This window comes from Chenopodium album, chromosome 1, assembly GCF_948465745.1.
Source record: "Chenopodium album chromosome 1, dcCheAlbu1.1, whole genome shotgun sequence".
NCBI lineage: Eukaryota > Viridiplantae > Streptophyta > Magnoliopsida > Caryophyllales > Amaranthaceae > Chenopodium > Chenopodium album.
In genome coordinates, this window is record NC_137834.1 from 62,079,907 (window position 1) to 62,093,009 (window position 13,103).

The 13,103-nt window shown below is 40.2% G+C and overlaps 1 protein-coding gene and 1 non-coding gene across 2 annotated transcripts; one reads left to right on the forward strand and one right to left on the reverse strand.

Moving 5' to 3' along the window:
* Positions 1 to 765: 765 nt before the first annotated feature.
* On the reverse strand, positions 766 to 11,404 carry LOC145556865 (uncharacterized). Its single transcript, XM_081618482.1, has one exon. It carries the CDS (start codon positions 9,644 to 9,646, stop codon positions 4,175 to 4,177), a length of 5,472 nt encoding a protein of 1,823 aa, XP_081474608.1. The 5' UTR covers positions 9,647 to 11,404; the 3' UTR covers positions 766 to 4,174.
* Positions 8,997 to 9,103, forward strand: LOC145564199 (small nucleolar RNA R71). Its single transcript, XR_014094769.1, has one exon. It is a non-coding gene; the product is annotated as a small nucleolar RNA R71 (small nucleolar RNA).
* Positions 11,405 to 13,103: the final 1,699 nt, after the last annotated feature.

Below are 13,103 nucleotides of genomic sequence, written 5' to 3' on the forward strand. Positions count from 1 at the left end.
AAGCCCTAAAAGTACCCTAAAATCATGTTTGATAACAAGTTATCAAATCCCCCCAAGCTAAGCTCTTGCTCGTCCTCGAGCAAACTAACAATAATAAATAGGAGAGGGACTAAATTGTAGCGAAGAGTGAGAGCAAGGACTATGCCAAAATCGGGAAGCAAAAGCACACTAATCCAAACAATCACTTTTAGCAAAAGTGAGAAGCCGTTTAAACCTATAAGTCGCCTAATAGGACGAGTTCATCTCTCGTGAGGGTTTCCAAAGAGAAACACCCACAACTCCAACAACCAAAATATCTATTTACAATCAAAACATGCTTCCAAAGAAAACAAAAGTTTTTAGCCCAAGTCAACCTATCGGGATGTGAACACAAGCAAGAAAAGAGAGCAATTTGCGGAAATCAAATCATACTAGTGTACACATGAGTTAGAGACCAAGAAGCAACTAAACAAGATTGCAAAGGGACGCTAACTTAAACTTTTTACTAGTTCATTAGAACACACTTAGTCACTCCCAAGTCGTGGCACATTTTTATTTTCGGTTATAAAATAGTGGAGTACAAGTCCACCTCCCAAGATACACCAACAAACTCCTTCCACTAAACTCCACTATGAGATTTTTACAAGATGAACTAAAATATATACATAATGTGGGAGGCGTCCACAAATTGACCTCAAAAGAAAAAGAATTTTTATGGTTTTTTTTTTTGATAAAGTTCTTGAATTTTGAACTTTATTTATTGCTCCGCCTTTTTTGACTGTTGAGCGGCATTTTTTTTTTTTTTTTTTTTTTTTTTTTTTTTTTTTTTTTTTAATAATTAATAATTACTAGAGGATAAAAGAGTGGTTTATTTTACCACTTATTTAACAAGCAATAACCTACTAAATCTCAAGTGAAGCTTCGCTTTGGGAAGAGTGGAGGCAAATCAAGGGCACAAGGGACCGCAAACCAACTGAAACATATCCTACTTCAAGTGTGCTTAGACAAGTTCATGAACTAACCGTGCAATTGAACATTCATCGACTTAATTACAAGCATGCACCTAAGCAATCAAGTTTAATAAACTCCTAAATGTACCGAACCCTTGCATACACTTTCTTTTAAGGAAATCTTACTCATCACTCAACGATCAAGCAAGTAATTCACATAGGTATCGTCATATAGGAATCATTCTTGGGCATTTTTTTTCTTTTTCATCATTTTTTTTTTATTTATTTATTTATTTATTTATTTTTTTTTATTATTATTTTTTTAGCATATATACAAAATTAGAGTAAGAGTTAAATTAAACTAAAAGAGGAGAAGATAGAAACTAAATTAAACTAAAAAAAAGGAGAAGAAAAATTTGGATTTATGGGAAGATTGGATTTTTGGGTTTGGATTAACGGGAAACAAGCAAGGGAACAAATCAAACAAAAACAACACAACCAAATCACAACCAACACAACAAGTTCCAATGAGCACAACCAACTCACAAGATATCCAAATCACAACCCCCCCCCAAGCTATCACTAACATTGTCCCCAATGTTAAGCATGAAAATCATAAGGAGGGGCAAAGAAGGAGTACCTCATTGGTTGGGATCGTGGGGGCTTGAGCCTCCCGGGTAGAATTGCCGATAGGCGTTCCGGAACTCTCCGAGGTCCCCACGAAGACCTTCAAAACTCTCCCTCATTTGGGTGAAGGCCGTAGTCATTGTTTCATTCGACCTCCTCACCTCCCCGAACTCGGTTTGGAGATTTTGAAAGTTTGTGTTCATCATTTGGAAGTTGGTGTTCATTTGGTGGAAATATTGCTCGTAGGAGAACGAGCTTGTACCAACTTCCGGTTCTCCAAATTGGAATCCTTGTTGTTGTTGGAAAGCCCCTTGGAAGGATTGCTCTCCTTGGAAATGGTGAGGATGTGGTTGCTCCTCTTGATGTTGTCCATGTGGTTGATGGGGGTGTTCTTGATGATGTTGGGCTTGAGGTTGCTCCTCCCCTTCCTCTTCTTCCTCCTCGTCATCTACTCCACCCGGTTGCCAATTGTAATCCGACTCAAAGATCCAGTTGGATGCGTCGTAGATGACGGTGTTCATTGGATTTGGGAGGTCGGCGTATCGGGCACCACTCACGTACCAAATGAGTGTGTTTCCTCTACCCTGCTCCACCCATTGCATGTTTTTGATTGTGGCTAAATCGATCCTTGTTGAACCTGGGAGAGCCTCAAGACCTGAAAAATCAACCTCAAGAAAAGTAGCAATAAAAGTAATCATGCCTCCTATAGCTATCCCTCCCTTCCCCTTGGCCACGTCCTCTAAGTGATCAACCAACCATGCGCCAAGGTCTAGTCTATCATCCCCCTCGCAAAGATGCCATAGAAAAAGCAACTCGCGATTAGACACAACTCCCGCGCTATCTCCTCTAGCGAAGATAGTGTTAGCAATGAGCCTATGGGCGAGTCTAAAGGCGGGGTGAATGATGGCTGTGGCCTTGTCCGATCTAGGGTCTCTTACAAAAAGTCCGGTAATTTTTCTCCAAAAACTACCGGCTTGGTAATTCCTAGATGGCTTGTCTTTAGGGCCAAACCTTTTTCCTACGGGCCACCTAAAGCAACGGTTTACTTGTTCTATTGTCATGCGGTGCTCATGGTCCATAAGCTGGAAGGTCATGTACCTAGGTGCATTGTTGTTATCCCGATGAACGTATAGGGATGAGAGAAATTCTACGGTGAGCCTTTTATAAGTTAATGCATGCATTTCAAGCCAATAAGGGATACCGGTAGAGTAGAAAATTTGTTTCACATCGTTCTCAACCCCTAATCTTTCCGCAATTCCTTCGTCATAGAACTTAGTTGGTTTTAACTTCCTAGTTACTATTGACTCATGTTTAATGCGGTGTTCATTTTTTTGGTAATGGATTCCAAGGGAAGTTGTCATGGGTGGGACATTGCTAGGTTGTCCAACTTCTAATTGCCTAGGTTGCCTAGGTTGCCTAGTTGAGGTGTTTCGGGTAGGGTTTCTCCTAGACATGATTGATTAAATTATCCAAACAAAGTCCACAAAGCACACAATAATCACAACTTACACAACCAAGGCTCTAAGTCACACCTCCTAAAATCAACCAAACAATAGTCCACAACAATTAATACCAACAAGGTCAATTAGTCTCAACCACCAAACAAGAACAACCAAAACCAATCAACAAATTTTTTTTTTTTTTTTTTTTTTTTTTTTTTTTTTTTTTTTTTTTTTTTTTTTTTTTTTTTTTTTTTTTTTTGCTCAAAATCACAAATCAACACACCAAATCAACAATTTCAACCAAAAACAACAAAAAACATCAACTAAAATCAACTAAGAACAAGTAGTAAAGAGTGAGAGTTGGAGAGATTATACCCAATGAATCGTGGGTGTAAAACCCGCAAATGAACTCCACTAACGTTCCTTGTTGTTGATTGAAGCTCCTAGAACACCCAATTTGCCCAAAATTTGAAGATTCAAGAAACCCCCAATTTGATTTTTAAGTTAGGGTTTATGGGGTTTTGATGAATTTGTGGGAGTTTTAGGTAGAAAAGGTTAGTAATTTGTTGTTGTTGTTGTTAGAAAGTGAAGGATTTTCAATTTTTGTGGAAATATTTGAAGATTTGATGGAGTTTTGAGGAGATTAGAGAAGGTTTGAAGGGAGGAAGAAGAAGAGTTAGAGAGAGAGAGAGGCGAGAGGAGAGAGAGTGATTTTTTTTTTTTTTTTTTTTTGTTTTGAGCCGTGCAAAACTGCACGTAAATGCCTCTTCCTCGACGTGCACGGACGTGCAGAAACAGGCACGGACGTGCAAGACTAAGCACGGACGTGCCAAATTCTGCACGTCCGTGCAAAGGGAGGCAGAAACTTTCCTCGATTTTTCCAGTTCTGCACGGACGTGCCAACTTCCGCACGCCCGTGCAGTCTTCCAGACCTGCACTTCACGATTTTTTTTTTTTTTTTTTTTTTTTTTTTTTTTTTTTTTTTTTTTTTTTTTTTTTTTTTTGAAGAGAAAATAATAGGGATATTGTTATGAGTTCATAATTGGTGAATATGCGTCATAACAAATCCCATTAATTTATTTCTTACTTCTCTCATTCATCAATTTTTCTCAAAAATGCGCGGGTTGCCTCCCGGAAGCGCTCTTTTATTGTCACTAGCTTGACCATATTTCAAAATCAACCATGAGGGACATCAAATTCATCCAAATGAATTACCTTTGTTTCTTCTTGAACAAAACCATCAAAGTATGCCTTCAACCTTTGGCCATTAACCTTGAATGGTTCTCCTCTCTCATTGGAAATCTCAATGGCACCATAGGGGAAAACCTTTGTGACGGTAAAAGGGCCACTCCATCTTGATTTTAACTTACCCGGAAACAACTTCAACCGGGAGTTAAACAACAAGACCTTGTCACCCTCCTTGAACTCTCTTTTGTTGATGTGCTTGTCATGCCATGCTTTGGTTTTCTCCTTGTAAATCTTTGCACTCTTATATGCATCTAACCTCAATTCTTCCAAGGCATGAAGGTCGAGCATCCTTTTTTCACCCGCGGCTTGGATATCAAAATTTAAGGTTTTGATAGCCCAATGAGCACGATGTTCAAGTTCCACCGGTAAATGGCAAGACTTCCCATAGACAAGCTTGTAAGGGGTGGTGCCAATGGGAGTTTTGAAGGCGGTGCGGTAGGCCCATAAAGCATCATCCAATTTTGATGACCAATCCTTCCTTGACCTATCTACCGTCTTCTCTAAGATCACTTTGATCTCCCTATTTGAAATCTCGGCTTGACCACTTGTTTGAGGGTGGTAAGCCAATGACACCTTGTGCCTAACACCGTACTTTTCAAGAAGAGCCTTGAAAGACCGCTTTGCAAAATGCGATCCCCCATCACTTATGACGGCGCGGGGCACTCCAAACCTTGGGAAAATGACTTTTTTGAACAACTTGACCACTACCTTAGCATCATTTGTAGGAGATGCAACCGCTTCCACCCACTTTGACACATAATCAACGGCCACTAAAATGTATTTATTCCCAAAAGAAGAAGGGAAAGGTCCCATAAAGTCAATTCCCCATACATCAAAAATTTCCAACTCAAGAATATTGTTCAATGGCATTTCACTTCTCTTTGTCAAATTACCGGTTCTTTGACACCGGTCACAAGCTTTAACGAACCCCCAAACATCTTTGAACATTGAGGGCCAAAAGAATCCACATTGCAAAATTTTCGCCAATGTCTTGTTACTACTCATATGCCCTCCACAAGGTGAGGAGTGACACATAGCAATAACATCATGAATCTCATCATCGGGGACACACCTTCTAAAAAGGCCATCAACACCTTGTTTGAAGAGCAAGGGGTCATCCCAAAAATATTGATGAACATCATGTAAGAACTTCCTCTTTTGTTGATAGGTGAGGTCGGGAGGGAGTATAGAGCAAGACAAATAGTTTGCGATATCCGCAAACCAAGGAGCCGGAGCTTGAATGATTGCAAACAATTGATCATCCGGGAATGAATCATCAATTGGCAAACCCCCAAGTTCTTCATCAAAGACCGGTAGCCGTGAAAGATGATCGGCTACTACATTTTCGGCACCCTTCTTGTCCCGAATCTCAATATCATAGTCTTGTAAGAGCAAGACCCACCTTATCAACCTTGGCTTGGCATCTTTCTTGGACAATAGGTACTTCAAAGCCGAATGGTCGGTGAAGACTATGACTTTGGAACCCACCAAATAAGATCTAAACTTCTCAATAGCATGGACAATGGCTAGAAACTCTTTCTCGGTTGTTGTGTAGTTCCTTTGTGCTTCATCTAATGTTTTGCTAGTGTAGTAGATGGCATGAAGCTTCTTGTCCTTTCTTTGCCCAAGGACGGCTCCAACGGCATAATCCGAAGCATCACACATGAGCTCAAAAGGGAGCTCCCAATTCGGTGGTTGAATGATAGGAGCCGTGATCAAAGCTTCCTTCAACCTATCAAAAGCTAGCAAACAATCGTTAGTAAACACAAAAGGGGCATCTTTTACCAACAATCGAGTGAGCGGCTTAGCGATTTTAGAAAAATCTTTTATGAACCGGCGGTAAAAACCCGCGTGTCCAAGAAAGCTCCTTACCCCCTTCACATTAGTGGGGGGAGGGAGGCGCTCAATGACCTCAATTTTGGCACGATCAACCTCAATGCCCCTACAAGAAACAACATGACCCAACACAATACCTTCTTCTACCATAAAATGACATTTTTCCCAATTAAGCACAAGGTTCACCTCTTGACATCTTTTCAGCACTTTCACCAAGTTTTTAAGGCATATGTCAAAAGATGAACCACAAACCGAAAAGTCATCCATGAATACTTCAATTGATGATTCAAGCATGTCGGAAAAAATAGACATCATACACCTTTGAAATGTAGAAGGTGCATTACATAATCCAAATGGCATCCTTCGATAAGCGAAGGTACCAAAAGGGCATGTGAATGTAGTCTTTTCTTGATCCTCGGGTAGGATTGGGATTTGGAAAAATCCCGAATACCCATCCAAGAAACAATAGTGACTATGTGATGCTAGTCTTTCCAAAATTTGATCAATAAAGGGGAGTGGAAAGTGGTCTTTCCGGGTGGATTTATTTAATTTTCTATAATCAATGCACATTCTCCACCCGGTGACCGACCTTGTAGAAATGGTCTCACCTTTATCATTCTTGACAATGGTCATGCCTCCTTTTTTTGGAACTACTTGAACCGGGCTAACCCACTTACTATCGGAAATAGGGTAGATTATGCCCGCTTCAAGGAGTTTCAAAACCTCTTTTTTAACAACCTCTTTCATATTGGGGTTGAGCCTTCTTTGATGCTCAATAGAGGAAGCATGTTCATCATCAAGTAAAATTTTATGCATGCATATTGTGGGACTTATCCCCTTAATGTCATCAATTGTATAACCAATGACACTTCTATACTCCCTCAATACAACTAGGAGTTTCTCAAGAGAAGTGTCATCAAGCTTGGCATTGACAATAACGGGATAAGTCTCACTATCATCAAGAAAAGCATATTTAAGCAAAGGGGGAAGGGGTTTAAGTTCAACCTTAGGAGGAGGCGTAGTACTCTCCTCTTTTACCTCCACTTCAAGTACTTCAAACTCCTTTGCCTTGCTATGTAGAGGTTGGTCAAGCAACAACTTGTACCCTTTAGCTTCTTCACCATCATCATACAAGTTTCCCGTGAGGGTTGCTTGTAAAGTATCCTTGCTACCATTCACTTTCTTCAATTCTCCTATGTCTCTTTCAAGAGTATCGGTTCTATTGATTTCCTCATACAAAGGCTTCTTCATAGCTTGTGAGAATGAGAATGAAATTTTCTCATCTCCCACATTCAAAGTGAGCTTGCCTTGTTTCATGTCAATCACCACTCCCGCGGTGTTCAAAAATGGTCTTCCCAAAATAAGAGGCACCTTGTCATCCTCTTCCATCTCCATTACTACGAAATCACATGGTACAAAAACTCTTCCAACTTGTACCGGCACATCTTCAAGAATTCCCAATGGTAATCTAACCGAGCGGTCGGCTAGTTGAATGGACATCCTTGTTGGTTTCATCTCACCAACCTTCAAGTTCCTTGCAATAGAAAGGGGCATCAAGCTTACACTTGCCCCAAGATCACACAAAGCATCCATAGCTTCCATATCACCAATCTTCACCGGTATTGCATAGCTACCCGGGTCACCAAGCTTTCGGGGAAGCTTGTTTTGAATGATTGCACTCACCTCCATTGGAAGGGAGATGGTTGCACTCTCTTCAAGCCTACTCTTGTTGGATAAGAGATCCTTTAGAAATTTTGCATAGGTAGGCATTTGTGACATAGCATGAAGAAAGGGGATGTTTACTTGAAGTCCTCTCATAACTTCAAGAAACTTTGAAAACTTCTCATTGAGCTTCTTCTCCACCAACCTATGAGGGAAAGGAATTGGTGGTTTGTACACCCTCATGGGAGGCTTCTCAACCTCAACTTCAACTCCCTCATCTCTCTTTGTGGCTCCCTCACCACTCTTTTCTTTCTCTTTTCTCTCAACTCCTACAACCTCATTCTCAAAGTCACCCTCATCTCTCACTTCAACTCCCTCATTTCTCTTTTGTGGCTCATCTTCACTCATAACCGGGCCTTCATACCCTCTCCCCGATCTCAAGGTGATAGCCTTGATATGCTCCTTTGGGTTCACTACCGTTGAGCTTGGAAAGTGACCACTAGCATTGGAGGTGGAGCTCCCAACTTGTTGAGCAATTTGAGCCAATTGGCTCTCAATTATCTTATTATGCGCTTGAAGTTGTTGAATGTTAGAGCTCATCTCGGCATTGCTCTTCCCTTGTTGATTTATAAAAGATTCAAGAGCGGTTTCAAGGGAAGTCTTTTGAGGTGGAGGAGGTGGTTGATTGAATTGTTGTTGCCTTTGTTGGTTAGGATGGCGGTATGGGGCTTGTTGATTTTGATGTGGAGGGGGTTGGTTGTAGTTGTTTTGAGGAGGATGGTTATAGTTGGATTGATTTTGGTTGGATGGTCTCCACCCTTGGTTTTGCTTCCACCCTTGATTGAATGGTTGGTCATTCCTTTGGTTCATGACCGCAACTTGCTCCGTGGTAGCGTTGCAATATGAGGCCATGTGATCGTTACCCCCACAAGTCTCACAAGACATAACTTGTGGTTGTTGTTGAGAGGTAGAGGGACCGGAAGAAGATGTCGCTTGGTCTAGCTTGTGAGCTAACATATCAAATTTTGAGGCAATAAGATCTATTGCACTCAAGTCATACATACCCTTCTTCTTTGGTTGGTTCTCTCTTCGATCATACCGGTAGGCATAATGCCTAGCAACTTCCTCAATCATACTTTCGGCTTCTTCTACCGGTAGCTTTTTAAGGCTACCTCCCGCTCCATTATCAAGGTTGGTCCTCGAAGTAGGAGTAAGACCGTCGTAGAAGCTTTGAATAATCATCCATGAAGGCAATCCGTGGTGTGGACACTTCCTCTTGTAGTCCTTGAATCTCTCCCATGCTTCACCCAAGGTTTCATCATCCTCTTGAGTGAAGCTTGTGATCTTCCTTCTCAATTCCGCGGTCTTCTCGGGTGGACAATACTTCCCAAGAAAGGCTTTTGTAACCTCTTCCCATGTTGTCAAGGACCCTTCTTTCACGGACCTCAACCAATATTTAGCCTTGTCCCTAAGAGAAAACCGGAACATATGCATCCAAATGAATTCCTCCGTGAGATTGTTTTGCTTGATGGTAGTGCACAACTCAAGGAAATTGTCTAAATGAGCTAGAGGGCACTCATTTACACTCCCCCCGAATTGTTCACTTTGGATCATCCTTATGAGTTGAGGAGAGAACTCATAGTTGTTTGCATTGGTGGTGGGAAGAAGTAAGCCACTCCGAAGTTGGAATGCATCGGGGTGGTCATAGTCTTGTAGAATCGGTTGTGGTTGATTTTGTTCATTCATCTCTTCTTCAATCTCCAATGTATCCTCCGATTCGGAATCCGTATAGGCTAATGAAAACTCCGGCGTGCCTTGTAAGAGCCTTCTTACGTTCCTTAAAGTCCTATTCAACTCCGGATCTACGGGGATAAGCGGTGATTGCTTACTCCTCCGTGTCATGCATAGTCAAACAAAGCTAAAGAAAGCGTTAGCAATGACTATCACAAAGTAAACACGCATAAACAAAAATAAAACAAGAAAACTATGCACATATACACATATCTAGACTCATTCAACAATAACTTATTCAATGTGACTTTGCCTCCCCGGCAACGGCGCCAAAAACTTGATAGAGCGTCGCCAACCTATCAAATAATAGACCTAACTCGATCCTGCTAAACTAGTAGCAAGGGCAAGAAAGGGTCGAACCCATGAGAGGCGTTGAATCAACCACCAAATGTTAGTGTTTAAACAAGCTAGATTAAGTCGGGTTTTTTGGAATTGGTATTATGTCACACCGATCTAATTCAAATCAATTAATTCTAAGAGGTGATTAACGATATTAAGAAGATCTAGGATATGGGTTACACCGCTCAACTTCATCACAAATAACGATTAGCATACATAGCAATGGTAAAATGGGAGATAAATTAGGGGAAGTTACCTAAGGCACCCTACTACTCTCTCAAGCTAGAGGGATTACTTGACATCAAGAACATAACCTACTCTCGTGATTATGGGCAAGAAACAAGTGTTAAAGCATTATCACGGTAACATACAATTCCCTTGACTAGAAGTTCCTATTCTCATGGCAAATCAAGTCAATTAAGCATAAGGAGCCCTCTCAAGTTCATCTCTCGATCCTTCGTTGAAAAAGCTAGATAAATAATTCAAGCAATGGCCAATTACAAGAATTAACAATTAATTCACTTAAACTCAACTAATTAACATCCCACAATTACCAAATTAATACATGCAACAAGCTATTGGTGACTACATTGAGGGTTCACCCAAACCCCAGAAATTAGACTACTCACAATCCATGGAGATTAAAGCAATTAAGTGTTTCAAGTAATTCATGACCAAATTAAAACTAGGAATTAAGTAGAAATTAACAATCTAAGCATGCAAATAACAATTAACAATGAAGAATAACAAGTATTAAAGCAAGAAAGAGGGAAGAGAAAGAGTAAGAAATGGTTACTAGAAGCTTCAACTTGAATAACAATGGTGGAACTTGTTCTACAAAGATTTGGATTGAAATTTCCAAGCAAATAACTAAAATCTACAATTACAAGCTAGTGTTTTTTGGAGTATTTTTGAGCTACCAACTAAGAGAAATAGATTTCTGGAATAATAATGGCCCCCCCTCAAAAACGTCCAAAGGGGCTATTTAAAGGACCCCCAAAAAGAAAGGACGGAGAAAACAAGAGAAGTCGCAAAACTGACTCTGCACGGACGTGCCAAATTCTGCACGTCCGTGCAGAGGGTGCAGTAGCTCGATTTCAGACTCAGGCCAGTCTGCACGGCCGTGCAACATCTGCACGTCCGTGCCAAACTATGCACGACCGTGCAGAATGCTGCACGTCTGTGCTGTCTGGGGCAGAAACTCTCCTTCAGTTTTGGCCGTGCTGCACGGCCGTGCTAAGGCATGCACGACCGTGCAGCCCTCCCTCGGGGCTCTAACGACTCCAAAACGCTTCCTCCTTGCCTCGTGGGTCCCGCATGATGCTCCCCTTGCCTTGCACTCGTCGCTCCATCACCAAAGGTGCTCGGATCATCGTCATTTTCACCTGAAAAGTGCATCAAAAACACGAACACCTCGTGAAGCACGTAATACACAAAATTACATAAAAATAAGGTAAGATAGAGCAAGTAAGTGGATAAAGACACGGAAACAAGCCCTAAAAGTACCCTAAAATCATGTTTGATAACAAGTTATCACTTAATTATGCCTAACAAAGTATAAAAGTCAAAGACTCTTAAAGAAATGGTTTTAAAAGATTATGAGATAAAGTATGATAAGAAATATAGGAAATGAGGAACAAATAAAAGGAATGAGATTCTATTTTACTAAAGAATTCATGTTATTGAAGTTAACTTAGCAACTCGTTATCTTTACAAAGTATCGGATACTGCTTGAGTGTTCCACTTTGAAAGTGACCTCAAACTATTGAAAATAAGCTAAGTTATCGACTTACAAGCTTAGAATAAAGCAAGTGGTACTACATCAGTTGTAAGGTTGTATGCTGTTTAAAGACCTTTAAATGGCTATTATGTTCCATAATCAGCAATTGATCTGTTTACACACAAAATGACTCACATTCAAAGCAATGAGCAATAGTTGCAAATTTATTTGAATGGCATGGTTGTCTAAACCATGAGTCAAGAATGATGGATTATAAACAAACATTTTGTTAACATGATAAAATGGCAAAAGCTCTAAGTTATGGGCATGATTTGCGTTCTGAACATCTTTAGCAATGTCACACCGATAAGAACGTACTCAAGTCTCTATTAGATAGGCTCTTTATAGTTGATCGATTCAGAATCGTTCTAAGACAAGTAAGTCTTACTTGTTGAAACCGACAAAGTAAAGAGATATTGTTCTTGGTATAGACAATTAACTCCAAAAGCTAAAGAGGATTCATTTACTTTAACGTTTCACAAAGAATTTGAAAGAATATGGATATATTCATCAAATATGAACAAACTTGACCTTGAATAGTTCAAGAGTTCAGTGAAGTACGGAATTGACTAGGCAAGATATCAAAATGTCTAGATTAGATTGAGAGATGTTTGCTTGAGCCAAGCGTGACCATCACAAAGTTATGAAATTGAAATTTTCATAAATAACTCCACAAAGAACATAGTGTGTCTTCACGGAGACCTCGATGCCATTTAAAAAATGACTAGAACAATGATGGATCATATCCCTTCCTATAAAGTTCTTAAGATTTGCACGAAAGACTAATGTTACACTAAACAAAATGTCAAAGCTATGAAGGGACGCCATATTCAGTTATGGATAGAATTAACTTCTAAATGTCTTTTCAAGTATATGTCTAAAACTCTTAGCCACAGTGGGAGTTCACTGGCTTAGTGGGAGCTAAGTAACTCAGTGGGAGCTCACCGACTTAGCAAGAGCTAGGTGGTTGAGTGGGAAGCTAATGGCTCATTAAAGGCTAAGATAGCTCGAATGGGAGCTAACTGTTTGTTTTACAACAAACTTTTACCCAAAGACAATATACATGTCTCTTTGTAAGCATTCAAGTGACACCACAGGCATTACCTCCACAACCTAATTGAGAACATAGTGTTTGTAGCTCTAAAGTGTCTTTCTAGAAAGTAACACATTTCAAAAAAGACAACTGGGAGGAAAATGAACTCAATGACAATTGAGCTTAGCAACAAACTAGAACTTAGAATCTTGGAAGACCTTAAAAGGGCTTCGTGAGAATACTTGCTCAAGAATACTCAAAAGTACTTTACAAGTGCCTTAAAAGAGAATTCATTTCTCACAAAACTTTTGAAAAGTTGGAGTGAGATCAAGAAAATCAAAGGGCTTTGGAAGAGCCTTGAAACTTAGTGTTTGATGCAATAACCCCGTATAGGTATAGAATTCACCAAAGGCTTG

What these genes read in the sequence shown, in the direction of transcription:
- LOC145556865 (XM_081618482.1), bottom strand. Translation starts at nt 9,646, where the DNA reads ATGACACGGAGGAGTAAGCAATCACCGCTTATCCCCGTAGATCCGGAG.